At 41.8% G+C, this 20,050-nt stretch overlaps 1 protein-coding gene across 1 annotated transcript; it reads left to right on the top strand.

Annotated features, from left to right (window-relative positions):
- Positions 1-1,092: 1,092 nt before the first annotated feature.
- Positions 1,093-19,595, top strand: LOC115277857 (zinc finger protein 2 homolog). Its single transcript, XM_029922261.1, has 5 exons — positions 1,093-1,521; positions 4,620-4,654; positions 16,027-16,153; positions 16,741-16,842; positions 17,989-19,595. The coding sequence occupies exon 5, from the start codon at positions 18,270-18,272 to the stop codon at positions 19,374-19,376; it is 1,107 nt and encodes a 368-aa protein (XP_029778121.1). The 5' UTR covers positions 1,093-1,521; positions 4,620-4,654; positions 16,027-16,153; positions 16,741-16,842; positions 17,989-18,269; the 3' UTR covers positions 19,377-19,595.
- Positions 19,596-20,050: the final 455 nt, after the last annotated feature.

The following is a 20,050-nucleotide window of genomic DNA, read 5'->3' as shown; positions in this document are numbered from 1 at the left end:
TTACCCCTGAATTAGTGACTTAAAACAATAAACCTATATTATTTTACCCCATGTCTAGCTATTCCTGTGTAGCTCTGGTTTTCAAGATCTTTTATAAGTTTGCAATAAAGATGTCACCAAGGGTTGGAGGTTCTACTTCTAAGAGCACTCCTTTTGTGAGTGGCAAATTAGTACAGGCTGTAGGCAGGAGGCCGAAGTTTCTTGCCATGTGGAACTCTCTATAGATTGTTCAATTATATTTAAGGTGTGGTGTTGGCTTCGACCAGAGTGGAAGCTGAAGCTCCAGTTAATGTCTTTCATGACCTAGCTTCATAATACATATACCAGTATATCCACAGTATTATTTTTGTTACATAAGTCAGCCCTACTCAGTGTGGGAGTACTACACAAAGATGTGACTACCAGGAGACAAGATTTATAGGGGTCATTCTGGAGGCCAGCAACCACAGCAGGGGAAGCCTGGGGACAGCTGTGCTGTACTGATGCTGGCTGGGTAGAGCGTGTGGCCAAAGCTGAATCTGGGGTTCAAGTCGAGGAGCTTGAAATTGTTAGAGTACTGTGTCAAGGGTGGGCCACCACCCAGACTTCTTCCCCTGCTTAGCAGGGCAGACCAGCATTAGGATCACTGGGCCTGAGAGCAAGGCTGAGGATTTCCCTCCTCCTTCCCCCGTCCCTCCCTGGGACCCCAGGTTAGGGACAGCAGGGGCAGGAAGCCTGGTTAAATCCTTCAGTGCCCACCCACCACCACCACTGGTATTCCGAGGGAGAGGTGCATGAATCTTTCCTGCAAAGATGAATATGGGCCAGGATCCACCCAAATCCACCTGGAGACGTGGACGAACTGACAGGATAATTCCACGTTCCTGGGCATCACCCTCTGGATACCCCTGCAATTAGACATACAAGCATTGCTGCAGCATGACACCGGAACTACACTTCCCAGAAAGCTGTGCTACAAGCTCGTCTGGATCTGGAAGTCAGAGCAGCTCCGGAACCCCGATGCTTTCTGGGAAATGGAGTCGGCTGTCTGCGCAGCACAAAAGCTCCCGGGAGTTGTAGTTCGTGTCCGGTTCGCGCAGGCGCACTTTCCCGCGGTGGGGTTTGGGCTGCTCCTTTGTGACTGTCCGTGGACTTTTGTCGGGTGGCGAGCTACCTAGTCTGCGAGTCCGCTCTCTGTACCCGCTAGTTCCGAACCTCTGAGCCTGAATTCGTCGTTGGTCCCCTCACTCGAAGCCCCGAGAGGAGTGTGTGGGGCGCGGGCGGGGGCCCGTGAGCGTAACCTGAAATGTGGGATGCTCGCTGAGCCTGCCTGACCCCGATTCTGGGGGTGCACAGGGGGCTCAGCGTGCGTGACCGTGCAGCCGGGAGTGCGTGGGTGACCCCACAGGGCTCCCCTGTAGGCTGGGACCTGCGCCTCTGGGCCTGGCCTGGGGTCTGGCAGGTTGCACAGCTGCCCACGCGTCCGGGGAACACTGCCGAGGGGCGCCGTGGAGACCCCTGCCTGGAAGCCCCAGGAGACAGGTACAGCGTCGTTCTGTCTGTGGATTTGTATTGGAAGAGACCGAAGGTGAATTTTCCTGGAGTGAAATTCTATACGGAGAACCCAGCAACGAGACCCGTATGAACGTTAATGAATCTTAACTACCCAAAGATAAGCAAAAGAGCAACACACAAAATGATTACTTTTATAAAGTCCACACACAGGCAAAATAGAAACTATTGTCTAAGGGCGCAAATATGTGATAAAACTGTAAAGTTAAGCAAGGAAAATACTACGGTAAAGGCCAGGAGAGTGTTTAGCTGGGGAGTGTAGGGAAGTGAGAGAGAGCTGATAATAGAAAAGGTTACCAAGACAAGGGCGGGTAGTGTTTCTGGGACACTGTTAGTATTTTTTCATGACCTGTGTCAAGAAATCCGTAGATATTCTCTTTACAGCTATCCATGCCAATATTAGGTTCTTGCACGCCCTGTATGTGTATTTCACAAGATAACCACACACCCATTAGGATGACTATTATCAAGAATTTATTTTTAAATAAAAAAATAACATGCTAGTGTGGATGTGGGGAAATCGGAACTTTTGCACTGTTGGTTATAACGTAAAATGGTGCAGCCACTGTGAAAAACAATTTGAAAGTTCTTTAACTTTTCTTTAAAAAATTAGAAATAGACCAACCATATGATCTCAGGGTATATATCTAAAAGAATTAAAAGTAGGATCTGAAAGAGATACTTACAGACTATGTTTATAGCAGCATTAGTCACAGTAGCCAAGAGGTGCAGGCGACCCAAGTGTCCATCCACAAATGAATGAATAAGCAAACTGGTGTTAGTGCAAACAGAAGTTGGAAAGATCGTGGGAGTCCAAGGAACACTGAGTTGCATGGCCTTTTCATGCCCTGATGGGTCTGACAAGCTCTCCTGGTCCAGGAAGGGCATCCCTGAAAAGCCTGTTCCTAAAAGCCCTGCCTTGGGGGGCCTGGGAAGGAGCTCATTTTCAGAAGTGTGTCCAGGTAGTTGGAGAAATGGTCCAAAATTTGGATAACAGGACACTATCCATCTGTCCATTCCCTGAACACTTATGTGACTCACTGTGTTGAGGGCCTGCCCTCAGGGCCATGGTCCTGAATGACCAATGGGAAAAGTGCTTGGATCTGGGCCTGGCACACACGAAGCCCACAGGCAGAGGGAAGAGCATGTGCATATCCAAAGACAGTGACAGCATCTGTGTAACTACATAAGTTAGGAGGTCTCATGAGCTGTGCTGCAAACATCTCTGCTTTATTGTAAAGAATCATCTAGTACAAGTAACCGATAGGTACTAGAGAAGTGTTAGAAAATCCAAACAAGCACAATAAATATTAATCCCCCATGGGGCACCTGGATGGCTCAGTTAAGTGTCGGACTTTGGCTCAGGTCATGATCTCACAGTTTGTGGGATTGAGCCCCATGTCAGGCTCTGTGCTGACAGCTCAGAGCCCAGAGCCTGCTTCAGAGTCTGTGTCTCCATCTTTCTCTTCCTCTGCCCTGCCTGCGCTATCTCTGTCTCAAAAATGAATAAACATTAAAAAAAAATTTTTTAAATATTAACCCCCCGAGTCCCAGAGAAAGCGCCTCTTAACTTTTCAGCAAACATTCTTGTGTGCTTTCCCAGCCATATTATGCTAACTATTTGAGTAATTATATAATACTTTCAAACTGGTAAGCCCAGTGGAATGTTTACATAGAAACATAACTAAGCAAGGATCTAAAATGAACTCAGATGCCAGGTTGATAGCTACTAATTTGAAAATATTATTTCTCCCTATTTTTTTAATTTTTTAAAATGTTTTATTTATTTTTGATACAGAGAGAGACAGAGCATGAGAGGGGTAGGGACAGAGAGAAGGAGACACAGAACCAGAAGTAGGCTCCAGGCTCTGAGCTAGCTGTCAGCACAGAGCCTGAGGCGGGGCTCGAACCCACGAACGTGAGATCTGACCTGAGCCAAAGTCAGAGGCTTAGCCGACTGAGCCACCCAGGCGCCCCAATTTCTCCCTATTTTTAATGAATGTTTATTTGTTGGGGTTCTGAGTGGCTCTGTCATTTAACATCTGACTTTGGCTCAGATCATGAGCTCATGTTCGTGAGTTCGAACCCCTCCTTGGACTCTGTGCTGACAGCTCAGAGCCTGGACCCTGCTTTGGATTCTGTGCCTCTCCCTTTCTCTGCCCCTGTCCCGCTCACATTCTGTGTGTCTTTCTTTCAAAAGTAAACATTAAGGGGCGCCTGGGTGGCTCTCAGTCAGTTAAGCCTCTGACTTCAGCTCAGGTCAGATCTCACATTTGTGTGTTCGAGCCCTGCGTCAGGCTCTGTACTGACAGCTCAGAGCCTGGAGCTTGTCTTCAGATGCTGTGTCTTCCTCTCTTTTTGAGAGAGAGAGAGAGAGAGAGAGAGAGAGAGAGAGAGAGAGAGAGAGAGAGAGAGAGAGAGAGGGAGACAGCATGAGCAGGGGAGGGTCGGAGAGAGAGGGAGACAAAGAATCTGAAGCAGGCTCCAGGCTCTGAGCTGTCAACACAGAGCCTGATACAGGGCTCGAACCCATGAACTGTGAGATGATGACCTGAGCTGAAGTCAGATACTCAACTGACTGAGCCACGCAGGCGTCTCCTTGATACTGGTCGTTAATTGTCTTGTAATGATTTGTCAAGTTTGGGAATCAAGGTTGTGTTGGCCTCATAAAATGAGTTAGGACGCATTCTCTTCTTTTTGATTTTCTGACAGAGTGTATGTATTTTGCCCTTAAGGGTTTGATAGCATTCATTCGCCATTGAAAACCATTTGGGCCTTGAATTTTCTTTATGGGAGGAACAGGTCCTAAGAGAGAAGTGGTCTACACTATAAATGCCTCATAGAGGTCAGAAAAGGCAAAAAACCCAAGGAAAAAGCCCTGTTGTTTCTTCATGGTACAGAGCCACAGGTGCACAGTGATCGTGTCCTTTGCGCCTCTGTTGGGGTGCTGGGGGAGAGTTGAATCATCTTCTCTGGACAGCTCTGAGCCCCACAGGAGCAGGCACTCATGTGTCCTCTCTCTCTCTCTCTCTCTCTCTCTCTCTCTCTCTCTCTCTCCCTCTCTGCAGCTCTTCCTGGAGAGGAGGACATGGCCAAGGCACAGGTGATGCTGAGGACTTTGCTTTCTGTGCAAGTGGGAGTCAGGGAGGGTGTTTATTCTTTCATGAATTGACTTCTCTGACCTTTGCATGTATGTTTGTTGGGGTCATAATGTTTATTTAAAAGCTACTTCAGCGAGGATATGGAGAAAGGGGAATACTTTTGCACTGCTGCTGGGAATGCAAACTGGTGCAGCCGCTCTGGAAAACAGGGTAGAAGTTCCTCAAAAATTTAAAAATAGAACTACCCTGCGACCCAACAATTGCTCTACTAGGTATGTATCCAAAGGATATAGGAGTGCTATTTTGAAGGGGTATGTTCACACCAATGTTTATAGCAGCGCTGTCGACAATAACCAAAGTATGGAAAGAGTCCAAATGTCCATCGACTGATGAATGATAAAGATGTGGTACATATATAACATAGAATATTACTCAGCGATCAAAAAACCTGAAATCTTGCCATTTGCAACAATGTGGATGGAACTAGTATACTATGCTAAGTGGAATAAGTCAGGAGAGAAAGATAAATATCATATAATTTTACTCATATGTGGAATTTAATAAACAAAACAAATGAACATAGGGGAAGAGAAGGAAAAAGTAATAAAAAAGAGGTAGGCAAACCATAAGAGACTCTTAAATACAGAGAACAAACTGAGGGTTGCTAGAGGGATGTTGGGTGGGGGGATGGGATAAGTGGGTGACAAGCATTAAGGAGGGCACTTGTTAGGATGAGCACTGGGTGTTATATGTGAGTGATGAATCACTAAATTCTATTCATGAATCATTATTATACTGTATGTTTACCAACCTAACATCAGTATGTTTAGTAAGTGTGTTTAAAATAAAATTTTATAAATAAATAAAAGTAGCTGGTAAAAAGAAAACCTACTTCTATGAATTTTTAAATAATTAAATTTTTGAATAAGTAATACATACATGTAATTGTGAATTCAGACCTACAAAAGGGTGAAAAGAGAAATGCAGGTCTCCTACTTCTGCCCCCAACCGCACAATTTTCCACTCCAGAAAACCTCTTGTATATTCTTGTAAAGATAATCTATACATATGCAACCATGTGAATTTATAGCCTTTGTCCATTTCTTTTTCACCCAAGTGATAGAATGCTACACACACAGGTTATCACTCCCTTTTTCTATGTAAAATATGTATAACATAAAATTTGCCACTTTAACCATTTTTCATATACAATCCAGTGTGAATTTATTACATACACAGTATTATACAGTCATCACTGGTTATCACCCCCCAATTATCTTCAAGCCAAGCAGAAACTCTATATAAACTAAGAAATAACTTCTCCCACTATTAACGTAAACATACATTATAGCATATATCAGAACTTAACTCTTTTTTATGGTGGAATAGGATTTCATTGTCACCCATACCCCACTTGTTTACCCATTCATCTGTTAATGGACACGGGTGGTCTCCACTTGTTCATTATTATGAATAATGGTGTTATGAACATGTACAAGTATCTTTGAGTCCCTGTTTTCCATTCTTTGAGGCAAATACCTAAGAGTGGAATTGCTGGGTTACATGGTTAAATTTAACTTTTTGAGGAACCACCAAACTGTTTTCCACAGCAGCCGCACCATTTTACATTCCCATCAGCAGTGCACAAGTGTGCCAGTTTATCCATTATTATTATTATTATTATTATTATTATTATTATTTTCCATTGCTTTTATTATAACCATTTATTATGGTTATAATATATATGTAAATGTAATATATAAATATATAATTTCCTTTCTATATATTATTTGGAGAAATGTCTATTTAGTCTTTTGTCCATTTTTACATTGGGTTCTTTTTGGTGGTTGTTGAATTGTACATGTTCTTTATATATTGTAGTTATTGGGGTGCTTTGGTGGCTCAGTCAGGTAAGCATCCAACTCTTGATTTTGGTTTAGATCATGATCTCATGGTTCGTGAATTTACTTTTGAGAGACAGAGAGAGACAGTGTGAGCAGGGGAGGGTCAGAGAGAGAGGGAAACACAGAATCTGAAGCAGGCTCCAGGCTTTGGGGTAGCTGTCAGCAGAAAGCTCGATGCAGGGCTCGAACCCACGAACCGGGAGATCATGACCTGAGCGGAAGCCGGACGCTTAACCGACTGAGCCGACTGAGCCACGAGGCACCCCGTGGTTAATGAATTCGAGTTCTGTGTCACGCTCGGCTCTGACAGTGCGGAGCCTGCTTGGGATTCTTTCCCCCTTTCTCTCTGCCCTTCCCCCACTCATGGGCATGCACACACATGCTTACTCTCTCAAACTTAAAAAACATATTGTGGATATTAAGTACTTATTAGATATATGATTTGCAAGTATTTTCTCCCATTCTGTGGATTGCCTTTTTGCTCTCCTGATAGCGTCCTTTAATGCACAAAACTTTTAAAATTTGGTGAAGTCCAGCTTATCCATTTTTAAATTTTACTTCTTATGCTTCTGATGTTACATTTAAGAAACCCTTGTCAAATCCAAAGTCACAAAGATTTGCCGTTATTTTTTCTTCTGAATTTTATCATTTTGCCTCTTTTATAAATTTTATTTTAGAGAGAGAGAGAGAGCACAAGCGTGGGAGAGGGACAGAGAGAAAGAATGAGAATCCCAAGCAGGCTCCACACTCAGCACAGAGACCAATGAGGGGCTTGATCCCATGATACTGGGATCGTGACCTGAGCTGAAATCATGTTGGTTGCTCAATCCGCTGAGCCACCCAGGTGCCCTTCATTTTAGCTCCTGGATGTATGTTTTTTATTCACTTTATATTAAGTTCTAAAATTTAGTATTTGTGTAAGGTAAGGGTCCATCTTCCTTATTTTGCACATGGGTATCCAATTTTTCCTGTACTACCTGTTGAAAAGACTGGTGTTGGGGCGGCTGGATGGCTCAGTCAGGTAAGCCTCTGACTTCGGCTCAGGTCAGATCTCACGGTTCGTGGGTTCGAGCCCTGCATCAGGCTCTGTGCTGACAGCTAGCTCAGAGCCTGGAGCCTGCTTCCAGCTCTGTGTCTCCTCTCTCTGCCCCTCCCACTCTCATGCTCTGTCTCTCTCTGTATCAAAAATAAATAAAACATTAAAAACATTAAAAAAAAAAAAAGACTGGTGTTTCCCCCATTGAATAGCCTTGGCACTTTGTCAAAAATCAATTAGCCATAAAGATGAGAGTTTATTTCTAGGCTCTCAGTGCCAGTCCATGTCTGCCTTTATGCCAGTACCACACTGTTTTGATCCCTGTAGTTCTGCAGTAAGTTTTGAAATCAGAAAGTGTGAGTCCTCCAATTTTGTTTTTCTTTTTCAAGGTCATTTTAGCTATTCTGGTTCCCTAGAAATTCTACATGAATTTTAGAATAAGTATTTCCATTTTTGCAAAAACAACATTGGGATTTTGATAGGAATTGCATTAAATCTTAAATTGCTTTTGGGTAATACAGACATCTTAGTGATATTAAACCTTCCAATTCATGAGAACAGGGTGTCTTTCCATTTCTTTTGGTCTTCTTTAATTTCTTTCAGCAGTGTTTTGTAGGTTTCAGGGTACAAATTTTGTACCTCCTTTATTCTTTTTGATGCTTTTGTAAATAGATTCATTTTCTTAACTTCTTTTTTATATTTTTAATTAGTAGTGTGTTGAAAACAGCTAATTTTTCTTTTTTAAAAAGCTAATTTATTTAAACTAAAACAAAAAAACAGTTTACCCATTTCTCCCACCCATAATTCCCTCCCCCACCTCTCGCACCACCAACTTGTTCTCTGTATCTATGAGCTGTTTTATTTTTATTTATTTTCTATACACAAGACAGATAATTTAGCATTTGTCTCTGTCTGACTTATTTTACCTAGCATAATTTCCTCAAGGTCCATCCATGTTTTTACAGATGGCAAGACTTCATTTTTTATGGCTGAGAATATTCCATAATATGTGTGTATGTATGTATATATGTTTGTGTGTGTGTGTGTGTGTGTGTGTGTGTGTGTACACACCACATCTTTATTCATCTGTTGATGAAGACATAAATTGCTTACGTATCCTGGCTGTTGTAAATGATGCTGCAATGGACACGGGTATGTATGCATATCTTTTCAAGTTAGTGTTTTTGTTTTCTTTGGATAACTGGCCAGAAGTGGAGTTGCTGGATCCTGTGATAGTTCTTCTTTAACTTTTTGAGGAACCTCCATACTGCTTTCCACAGTAGCCACACCAATTTATATTCCCACCAATAGCACACAAATGTTCCCTTTTCTCACATCCTGTTATTTCTAGTCTTTTTGTTAATAGCCATTCTAACAGATGCGAAGTGACATCTCATTGTGGTTTTGATTTGCATTTTCCTGATGATTAATGCATAGAACATCTTTTTGTTTTCCTGTTAGCCATCTGTATGTTTTTGGGAAAATATCTATTCAGATCTTCCTCCCATGTCTTAATTAGATTATTTGGTTTTTTACTATTGAATTATATGAGTTCCTTATGTATATTGGATATTAGCCCGTTATCAAATATATGATTTGCAAATATTTCCTCCCCTTCAGTAGGTTCCCTTTTCATTTTCATTTTGATGATGGTTTCTTTTGCTATACAGAAGCTCTTTAGTTTTAGTCTCACTTGTTAATTTTGCTTTTGGTGTCAGATTTAAAAAGTCATCACCATGACCTATGTCAAGAAGCTTATCACCTATGTTTTCTTTTAGAAATTTTATGGTTTCAGGTGTTAATTCAACTCTTTAATTCATTTTGAGTTATATTTTGTGTATGATATAAGATAGTGGTCCAGTTTCATTCTTTTGCATGTGGCTGTCCAGTTTTCCCAGCACCATATTAAAGACTATCCTCTCCCTATTGTATATTCTTGTTCTTTTGTCATAAATTAATTGACCACATATGCATATGTTTATTTCTGGGCTCTCTATTCTGTTCCACTGATCTATTTGTTTATTTTTATGCCAATACCATGCTGCTTTATTTACTGTAGCTTTGTAATATAGTTTGAAATCAGGGAACATTACATTTACAGCCTTGTTCTTCTTTCTCAAGATGCTTTGGCTATTTGGGTCATTTATGGTACCATAGAAACTTTAGGATTGTTCTATTTCTGTGAAAATAGAAGTTTTCACACTGTAATTTTGATAGGGATTGCATTGAACCTGTATATTCCCTTGGGTAGTATGGACATTTTAACAATAGTAATTCTTCCAGTCCATGAGCACAAAATACCTTAACCATTGATTTGTGTCTTCTTTAATTTCTTTTTATAATGTCTTGTAGCTTTCAATATACACATCTTTCACCTCCTTGATTGAAGTTATTCCTAGGTATTTTATTCTTTCTGTTATAATTGTACATGAGATTGTTTTCTGAGTTTCTCTTTCTGACAGTTCATTATTAGGGTGTAGAAACACAAGAGATTTTTGCATATTGATCATGTACCTTTACTGAATTTGTTTGTTAATTCTAACAGGTTTTTTTTGATGTGTCATTAGAGTTTTCTATATATAATACCATGTTATATGCAAATAGTGACAGTTTTATTCCTTCCTTTCCAATTTGGGTGCCTTTTATTTCTTTTTCTTGCCCAGTCACTCTGGCTATGACTTCCAGTACTGTGTTGAATAAAAGTGGCAAGAATGGGCATCCTTGTTCTTTTCCTAACCTCAGAGGAAAGGCTTTCAGCTTTTCACTGTTTAAGTACAGTGTTAGCTGTGGGCTTGTCATATCTGGCCTTTGTGATGTTGAGATACGCTCCCTTCTATACCCACTTTGTTGAGAGTTTTTATCATAAACAGATGTTGAATTTTGTCACATGTCTTTTCTGCATCTGAAATATAACTAATTTTTGTGTGTTGATTTTATATCCTAAGACTTAGATGGGTTTTTTTTATGGAATCATTAGGGGATTCTGCATATCAGATCATGTCGTCAGCAAATGGTTTTACTTCTTTCTTTCTGATTTGTATATATTTTATTTCTTTTTCTTGCCTAATTGCTTTCTTCAGAACCTGTAGTAGTTTATTGAATAGAAGTGGCAAGAGTGGCAGTCTTGTCTTACTCCTCCTCTTGGGGGATAAAGCTTTCAGAGTGTTACCATTAAGTATGAGGCTCCCTGTGGGTTTTTCACATATGGCCTTTACCATGCTGAGGAAGTTCTCTTCTAATCCTAGTTAGTTGTGTTTTCATCATGGAAAGGGTGATAGATTTTGTCATATTCCTTCTCTGAATCAGTTAAGATATGTAATTTTCTTCCTTCAATCCATAAATGTGTGTTACATTGTTTTTTGTATGGTGAGCCACCCTTACACTCCCGGAATTAATCCCACTTAGTCGTGTTGTACAGCCCTTGTAATATGCTGCTGAATTTGATTTCCTGATATTTTATTGAGGGGTTTTGCCTCTTTATTCATAAGGGATCTTGATCTATAGTTTTCTTTTGTTTATTTTTTTAATATTTTTGGGAGAGCACAAGTGGGAGAGAGGCAGAGAGAGGAGGACAAAGGATCTGAATCAGGCTATGCGCTGACTGTCTGACAGCAGCAAGCCCCAGTGTGGAGCTCAGACTCACAAACCACAGAATCATGACCTGAGCCAAAGCTGGACACTCAACAGACTGAGCCATGCAGGCGCCCCTATAGATTTCTTTTCTTATAGTTTCTCTGTCTGGTTCAGTATCAAGGTAAATCCAGCCTCACAGATTGAGTTAGGAAGTGTTTCATTCTATTCAGATTTTGGAAGAGGTTGAGAATGACTGGTGTTAATTCTTCCTTAAGTGTTTGGTAGAATTCACCAGTGAGACCATGGGATCCTGGGCTTTTCTTTGTTGGGAGAGTTTTGATTACTGATGCAGTTTCCTTACCTGTTATTCAGATTCTCTACTTTTTCTGGGATCAGTTTTGGTAGTTTGAGTGTTTCTAGTAATTTGTTCAGTTCATCTAAGTTATCCAATTTGCTGCATACAACAAGTGATTTTAGCGCTATTTATTGAATAATTTGCCCTCCAAATATTTGTAATATCACTTTTATGATATTAAATTAGTAAATATATAAGAACCAGATTTAGGGGTTATCTGTTCCATCCATTATTTGTTTGCTTTTAAATCAAAGTTTTTGAACTGAAGCAAAGACAATTTAATAATTTTAGCTTTGTAAAGTTCTTTTGGCCTGATTTTTCTTCCAGGTGAATTTTTGTGGGTTTTTGGGTTTCTTTTTTTTTGCAAAGTAAAAATTTTCACTTTTCATTTTGGTTAATTTTATCATGAATTTACAAAGAATATATGCCATCTTAGTAATCAATCTTATTATGTCTCAGCTAACAAACTTTTTAATCTTTGCCAGTTTAACATGTCAAGAAAAAAATTACTCCTTTAATTTCCATTTCAAGTGTTCGTTAGAGTAGTTGAAATTCTTTTCTTATATTTATTAGCCATTTGAATTTCTTCTCTGAATCGCTTACTCATATCTTATATCCATTTTCTCTTATTTGTTTTATTCTTATTGATTTCTAAGAACTTTTTACATAGAGGATTATCACTCCTTTGAAAATAATATATATTGCAAATTTCATTTCCTAGTTAGTTGGGAAAGTTCAAATTTTTTAGGGTTGTACAGAAATTTTGTATTTCTTCATTTTCAAGTGTGCCTGTGGTTTTAGAATGGATCCTGGCCTTAGTGTCAGCCTTCCCCATGGTGATTCTTCTTAAAAGACTATAATTCTTTACAACTATTGTGACAGTTACGGCTTTTTTAAAAATGTTTTTTATTTATTTTTGAGAGACAAAGAGAAACAATGTGAGCAGGGGAGGGTCAGAGAGAGGGGGAGGTACAGAAGAAGCAGACTCCAGGCTCTGAACTAGCTGTCAGCACAGAGCCTGACGCGGGGCTTGAACCCACTAACCATGATATCATGACCTGAGCCAAAGCCGGACGCTTAACCGACTGAGCCACCCAGGAGCCCCAGTTATGGCTTTAAAAACTAATATATTTTGTCCTTAAAAATGATGTGAGATGTGTATCTTATTTTTTCCAAGTGATTAGCGAGTTATCTAGTATCATTTTTTAATGATCCATCTCCCCTCGCTGCCTAAAAAGGCTGTGTGTGTCTGAATCGGCACCTATTTCCAGGCCATCTGGACTTCCTGGTTTCATGAATATAATATTCTTTTAATGATCATGGTTTTGGACTAATGCCTAATTGGGCAAGTTTCCCTCATTTGGCTTCTTTTATTAAAAGCAAAAAATGAACAACAACAACAACAACAACAACAACAACATCTTGGGTTGTTTCCATTTAAATCTTTCTTTTTCCACATTTAATAGGTTTTATTTTTGGTAGCCATTATTAATATTCTCCAGATGAGCCTATAGTCGAGTATTTAGAAAAATATATGTTCAACAAAATATTTTTCATTGTATTACTCAATTACTGAAAGTTTCTGTTCTTTCATTCCATTTTTTCTTAAGGAAAAATCAACACAAATATACAATGTCAGTATCCCTCTATGATCTTTCTGAAGACTTTATTCTTCAAGTATATGGTTAAGGGAGTAACCTCTACCTTTAAAAGTGCCTTTCTATTTTAGATACTGAACTTCTGGAAGGAATTATCATGAACATAAAACCTAGAGGAGAGAAGCTCTTACTCAATAAGATTTGGATTAATTAATCCCCGACTAGACCACATCTGCAGTTTCTCATCATATTTATCTTACATATTCAACCAGAAGCAAAGAACCAATTTACAGCCAAGCCAAGTGTCTGTGTCTCCATTTAAACCTTTAGATGGATTTGTTAACTTTCAAAGCCTCCTGCCCACATGGGTAAGGATTTTGTTTAAAGAACAGGTTGTTTTTTATAACGCTTATATTGCATACTCATCCTTTCTTGACTCATTCCTATTAACTAAAATGATTTAGAACTTTATTAATAGGCACTTGTAGCTTTTTACTTTTGAAAAATCAGGCTGTAAAATTTTATTACAAATTTTAAAAAATATCTTTTAAAAATTCTCAAATTGAGGGATGCTTGGGTGACTCAGTTGGTTAAGCATTCGACTCTTGATTTGACCGAGCTCATGATCTCAGTTTGTGAGATCAAGCCCCGTGTTGGGCTCTATGCTAACATCGTGGAGTCTACTCGAAATTCTCTCTCTCTCTTTCTCTCTGCCTCTCCCATGCTCACATCCTCTCTCTCTCTCAAAATAAATAAATAAACTTGAAAAAAAATTTTAAGTTGACTATCTGTAAAATTTTATTTAAAAAAAAAATTTGTTAATGTTTATTTTTGAGAGAGAGGCACAGAGTGTGAGCGATGGAGGGGCAGAGAGAGAGGGAAACAGAATCTGAAGCAGGCTCCAGGCTCTGAACTGTCAGCACAGAACCCAACGCAGGGCTTGACCTCATTAACTGCGAGATCATGACCTGAGCCGAAGTCGGACACTTAACCTACTGAGCCACCCAGGCTCCCTGTAAAGTTTTAAAGTCTTAAGTATTTAGCTGAGTTCATTTCTCATTACTGGGATTACATTTCAGCTTGTACTTGTTGGATGAACTAAACCAGATGGAGAATGTGATGTTCACTCAGCCATTGTCTGACTATCCTGGCGGGACATGTTCTCAGCTGGTGAAAAAGCTGTCTTTGTCCCTTTGCCCTCTTGCATTTTGGGATTATGTGGGTGTCTACTACAGTGACTGGGGTGCTGAGGTAGCTGCTACCCTGGTCAGATCTCTCAGGCTTTGCCCTCTCAGGGCTTTGGTGAGGATGCCCTGCAGTGATGTGGCTCAGCCCTCACACCTGGTCTGACCCCTGGCCTCTGCTGCCCTGGGCCGTGGGCACCATCAGTGGATGTGCTTTGGCGAGGAGGCTCCATTCATGGCGAGGCAGGGACCACCACCCGTAGTCTTTGTCTCATGGAGAGGAGTGTCCTCACCACCCATGGAGTCTCCAGCTCTGGTGATGGGCGCACTATTACCTGGGGGATTTCTCCCCACGGGGTCTCCACCTCTGTGGGGTAGAGCATGTCCTCCCGTGATGGAGATGACACTGTTTAGCCCAACATTGCCCTTGACTTCCTCTTCCCCTCTCACTCTGTTCAGACAACTCAAGTATTCACCCCTGAAAGCCCACACTGGGAGTTGGGGGAAAGAAATGGTCCTGAGGTCCTGGGCATGGATGAGCACAGGGAGACCCCAAGGAGGAGAAGAAAGGGATGTAGGTGAGCACAGGACAGAGGACTGTGGACTTCAGTTATTCGAGGAGGAGAGAGATGGGGAGGACCCAGGGGTCTGTGCAGGAGGGGCCAGGAGAGGGTGCTGCATGCAGGTGGAAGAGCACGAAGGAAGACACGCGCAGTTGAGGCGCAGAGCCACAGGCAAGCTGTCCCCTGGCATCGTTCTGCGCATCACAGCACAAAGTCCCCTCTCGTTTGCTGTGCCCTGACCAGCTTTTCTTCGGTACCTCTTGTCCCGTTCCAAATAACTTAATAGACGTACTTCCTCTTTGTCTATTGCTTCATCTTAAAAACAGCAGCCCTCTCCCTCCTTCAAATATAATTTCTACCCTGGAATTTGTAAGACTCTTTTTCTTCCTCTTCTTTAGGGTCTTACCACATACGTCCTTAAACAGTAGACTGCTCGATGCACTTGTTTCAACTCTGTTAATCTGCCAGCGCTGCCATAACAAAATACCACCAGCTGCGTGGCTTAAACAACAGAAACTCATTTTCTCGAATTTCTGGAGGCTGGAGGTCCAAGATCAAGGTGCCATCAGGGCTGGTTTATGGTGAAAGCTCTCTTCCTGGCTTGTGGATGGCCCCCTTCTTCCTGTGCCCCCACATGGCTTTTCCTCCTTGTGCATACACTCCCAGTGTCCCTTCCTCTTCTTATAAGGACCCATCGGTAGGGCCCCAGCCTTATGACCTCATTTAACCTGAACGGTTTCCTTAAGGGCCCCATCTACAAATACAGTCACATTGTGGGTTGCAGCTTCAACATATGACTTGGGGAGAAGGAGCACAATTCAGTTTATACCACTGAATAAATGCATATTCCACAGATTCATCTACAATTGACTGTTTTTGCCCTCGACCTCATGTTCCAGCGATTCTCACAACTGTCTAGCTGTCATTACTCAACTGGTGTTTCTCACTGCACAGACTAGAACTTCCAGGAGAATATCATAGGAGTAGACTTCAGTGTTGGTGTCTTGTTGCTTGAACCAGACTCACTAAATGTCTGGTGCTCAGCACGCTAGAAGCCAGTGGTTTCTGTGTATGTATCTTCCTCTACCTGTGGGATGCTGCACTCTATGACATGCTGAGCATGGCCTTCCCACTGCCTAACACCCATGCCTAATGCCTCAGGGCCCAGTGACATCCCAGGACGTGGCTGTAGAGTTCATCCAGGAGGAGTGGGAGCACCTGGGCAGCGCTCAGAGGGCACTGTACCGAGAGGTCATGCTGGAGAACTATAGAATCCTGGCTTCCCTGGGTAAGAGTGGCCCTGGGCCCATCATCTGCACTGGCCTGGGGGGCCGGCACCAGGCAGCACCCTGGGAGGGACACGGGACACAGTTGCCATCTGCTCACGTTGTCTGCTTAGCTGATGGGAAGAGGGGAGATGTCAAGTAATTTAAGTAAGTGATTTTTTTAGTATTAAATATACACAAATATAATAGATTATGATGACAATGTGTATGATTTTAAAAGATGCAACAGAGACTAGAAAGGGGTTGTGGACTCTCAGAGGCACAGTCTACTAAAAATCCTTGAAGGCCTTTGGGCACCCACTCTGCCAATATGCGTTGGTGAATGAGGAATCTGCTCTCTATCCAAACCTGAGGCCTCTGACCCATGGAGCTGTATTTTGATGTTCAGAGGACACAGACCCAAGGCAATCCTGCTGCTTATCCTCTGCGTGGTAGGGGAGCAGGAGGCTGAGGCTGCCCCCCACCCTCCGCCATCCTGGCATCACCTATCTTTCATGCTGCAAAGGTCCTAAAGACAGGGAAAAGGGAAAGGACCCTGGGCACACATTTGTCACTGGCCCCAAAACCTTTGTGTCTTATCTTTCCTAAGCAGGGTGCCAGGATTTCAAGCCTGATGTGATCTCTCAGTTGGAACAAGGTGGATTTTTGCCATGGATGCTGTGAAGAGACATCCCCAGGGACCCCTCTCCAGGTGAAGAGATGGGAAGGAAGCCTGGGGGCTCACACAGAAGGCTGTCCAGGAAGCTGGAAGTTTCTAGAAGCCCAGGACACAAGAGAAATCCCCAGGGGAAATCAGAGCTGCCTCAAGAACAGTCCCTGCACAGCAACTACTTCCTGCCCCTCCCACTCTTCTCCTGGATGCGCCCTGACCCTTCAGGGGGTTTACTGTCTGCCTGGGCCCCTCCCCGCCCTGCCCGCACTAGCTTTCTTCCTTCCTCTTGGGTGTGCCCCCTCCCCCATGCTGCCAGGTATTCTGCCCTGGAGAGAAGCCCATCAGTGGGCAGTGATGCTGTTTTTACCGCTCTCTCTTTCTTGTCATCTGTTTGGTCACCATCACTTCCCTCTTAATCTACCTTGAATGTTAGGTAAGTCTACTAGGAATGTCCACTACCAGCCAGAATGCACACCATGGTTTTCTGCTTCCTGCTGCATTCGTTCTCTGCAAGAGTTTCCATAATCCCACTCCACCTCAACCCAGCTCCTCTGTTCTTCTCACACCCCTTCATCTGTGTTGGATTCTGCACGAGTCCTTTTTGCCCATAACTTGCTTACTCTGTGATCCCCCGAGTCAATTCGACAGTGATCATGGGTTGGCTCTGATAGCAGCAGGAGAATGGGTGCAAGAGGACCATCCTTGCAGACCTGGTGAATTGGTGTTTCAGGGAAGTTAACTATGGCAGTTTACAAGGTGGACAAATAAGGAGAAGAGGCTGAGAGATTAGTGGTGACGTTTCATAATGACCTAGGTACACAGTGACTTCAGCTTATACCCTGATCTGCTTTTCTTCTGCTGGTCCTTATTCCAGTGATTTCCCCTATTACTGCCCCCTTATCCATTCTCAGTCCCAGCTTTTACCCTTCAGTCATTTCAGAACAGCAGTCCTCATTTGTGTCACTTACCAACACTTCTGTAACCACGTGGGTGTCCCTGTTCACATCTTCCTTGCTTCTGTGCACAGTGGCTCTTGGTTCACATAACATTTGAAATCAAAGCACCATACCTGTTTGGCAAATCAAAGAATAAAATAATAGTAACATATTATATGTAGCTTTGACTAGCTCATACTTTTTGTCTCTCTGAATAGTCAAGTGTCCTCCATCTTTTTCTTTCTTTCAGACCAAAAGACCAGATCTAGAACTGCAGAGTCAAATCTGAAGCAAGTAATTTCTGAAGAATTATCCCAGGCTGTGATAATCAATAGAAGTAAAAGAAATGGAATCTGTTACTCCACCAGGGAAGTCCCAGGATCGCTTGGCTCTTTAGAGAGCCATCCATGGCAGACAGCATTTACCCATAAGAAAATCCTAACTCAAGAGAACATTTGTGAAGATAATGGGTTTGAATTTAGACAGCAATCAAACTTTGTTACTCAAAGCACAATTCCTTCAGGGAAAACAATGTGTAAAGATGACAGTTATGGCAGTAGCTTTTCACATACCCTGGATCTAAGTAATCATCAGAGAATCTACACAAGGGACAAGCCATTCAAACGTGATCAGTGTCAGGAAAACATTAGCTGTGGTTTGGATCTCGCTCAACACCAGGGTAGTAATACTGGAACTAACCCATACTTCATTAGATACCAGAAATTTGGTGCTAGAGAAAAGCCCTTCAAATGCAGAAACTGTCGTAAATCTTTTAGCAGGGGCACACACCTTATACAGCATGAAAGATGTCACACAGGAGAGCGGCCATATGAGTGTAATGTATGTGGGAAGTCGTTCAGCTGGGACTCATCCCTTATTCTACATCAGAGAACTCATACTGGAGAAAAACGCTATGAGTGTAGTGAATGTGGAAAGGCTTTCAGCCAAAGTACATGCCTCACACAACATCAGAGGACTCATACAGGAGAGAAACCTTATGAATGCAATCAGTGTGGGAAGGCCTTTAGCCAAAGTTCACATCTAATTCTGCATCAGAAAACTCATACTGGGGAGAAACCCTATGAATGTAATCAGGGTGGCAAAGCCTTTATTCAGAGCATTCAACTTACTCTGCATCTAAGAACTCATTCTGGAGAGAAACCTTATGAATGTACCGAATGTGGTAAAACCTATAGTCATAGCTCATCCCTAATGCAACACAAGAGGATTCACACTGGAGAAAAACCCTTTGAATGTAAAGAATGTGGGAAAGCCTTTACCCAGAACATTCAGCTTACTTTACATCTGAGAACACATACTGGAGAGAAACCTTATGATTGTACTGAATGTGGCAAAGCCTATAGTCATAGGTCATCCCTTATTCAACATAAGAGGGTCCATACTGGAGAAAAACCCTTTGAATGTAGTGAATGCGGGAAAGCTTTCCGGTGGAACACACATCTTACTCAACACCAGAGAATCCATACTGGAGAGAAACCTTATAAATGCAAAACATGTGACAAATCTTTCAGCAGGAGTACACACCTTAGTCAACATCAGAGAATTCATACTGAAGAGAAACCCTGCAAGTGTAATGAGTGTGGGAAAACCTTTGGTCAGAGTGCATGTCTGACTTAACACCAGAGGATGCATACTGGGGAAAAACCCTACCAATGTAAGGAATGTGGAAAAGCCTTCACTGTAAAATGCATATCTTGCTCAATATCAAAGGATTCATAAGAGAAAGAAACCTTTATTATGTACCAATCACAAAGAATTCTGACTGGAGAAAAATTCAGCAAATGTTTTTCATGTGGGAAATATTTCAGCATAAATACAGGTGTTCCTCAACCTGAATGATTTTATGTGTGTGTGTGTGTGTGTGTGTGTGTGTGTGTGTGTGTGTATTATACATATATACACACATATATGATTATTTTTATTTATTTAAATTCAAGCTAGTTAACATACAGTATAGTATTGGTTTTAGGAGTAGAACCCAGTGATTCATCACTTACATAGGACACCCAGTATTCATCCTAACAAGTGCCCTCTTTAACACCCATCACCAATTTAGCCTCCCTACCCATCTCCTTCCAGGAACTCTCAGTTCTCTGTATTTAAGAGTCTTTAATGGTTTGCCTCCCTCTCTCTTTTTATCTTATTTTTCCTTCCCTTCCCCTATGTTCATCTGTTTTATTTCTTAAATTTCACATATGAGTGAAATCATGATATTTGTCTTTCTCTGACTGACTTATTTCACTTCCATAATATGCTCTGGTTCCATCCACGTTATTGGAAATGGCAAGATT

This window comes from Suricata suricatta, chromosome 14, assembly GCF_006229205.1.
Source record: "Suricata suricatta isolate VVHF042 chromosome 14, meerkat_22Aug2017_6uvM2_HiC, whole genome shotgun sequence".
NCBI classification, from domain to species: domain Eukaryota; kingdom Metazoa; phylum Chordata; class Mammalia; order Carnivora; family Herpestidae; genus Suricata; species Suricata suricatta.
The sequence above is the reverse complement of the archived record's forward strand: the minus strand, read 5'-3'. Positions and strand labels throughout refer to the sequence as shown.

Bases quoted from the DNA above. Each gene is read 5' to 3' on its own strand.
- LOC115277857 (XM_029922261.1), top strand. From the start codon at position 18,270: ATGTGTAAAGATGACAGTTATGGCAGTAGCTTTTCACATACCCTGGAT.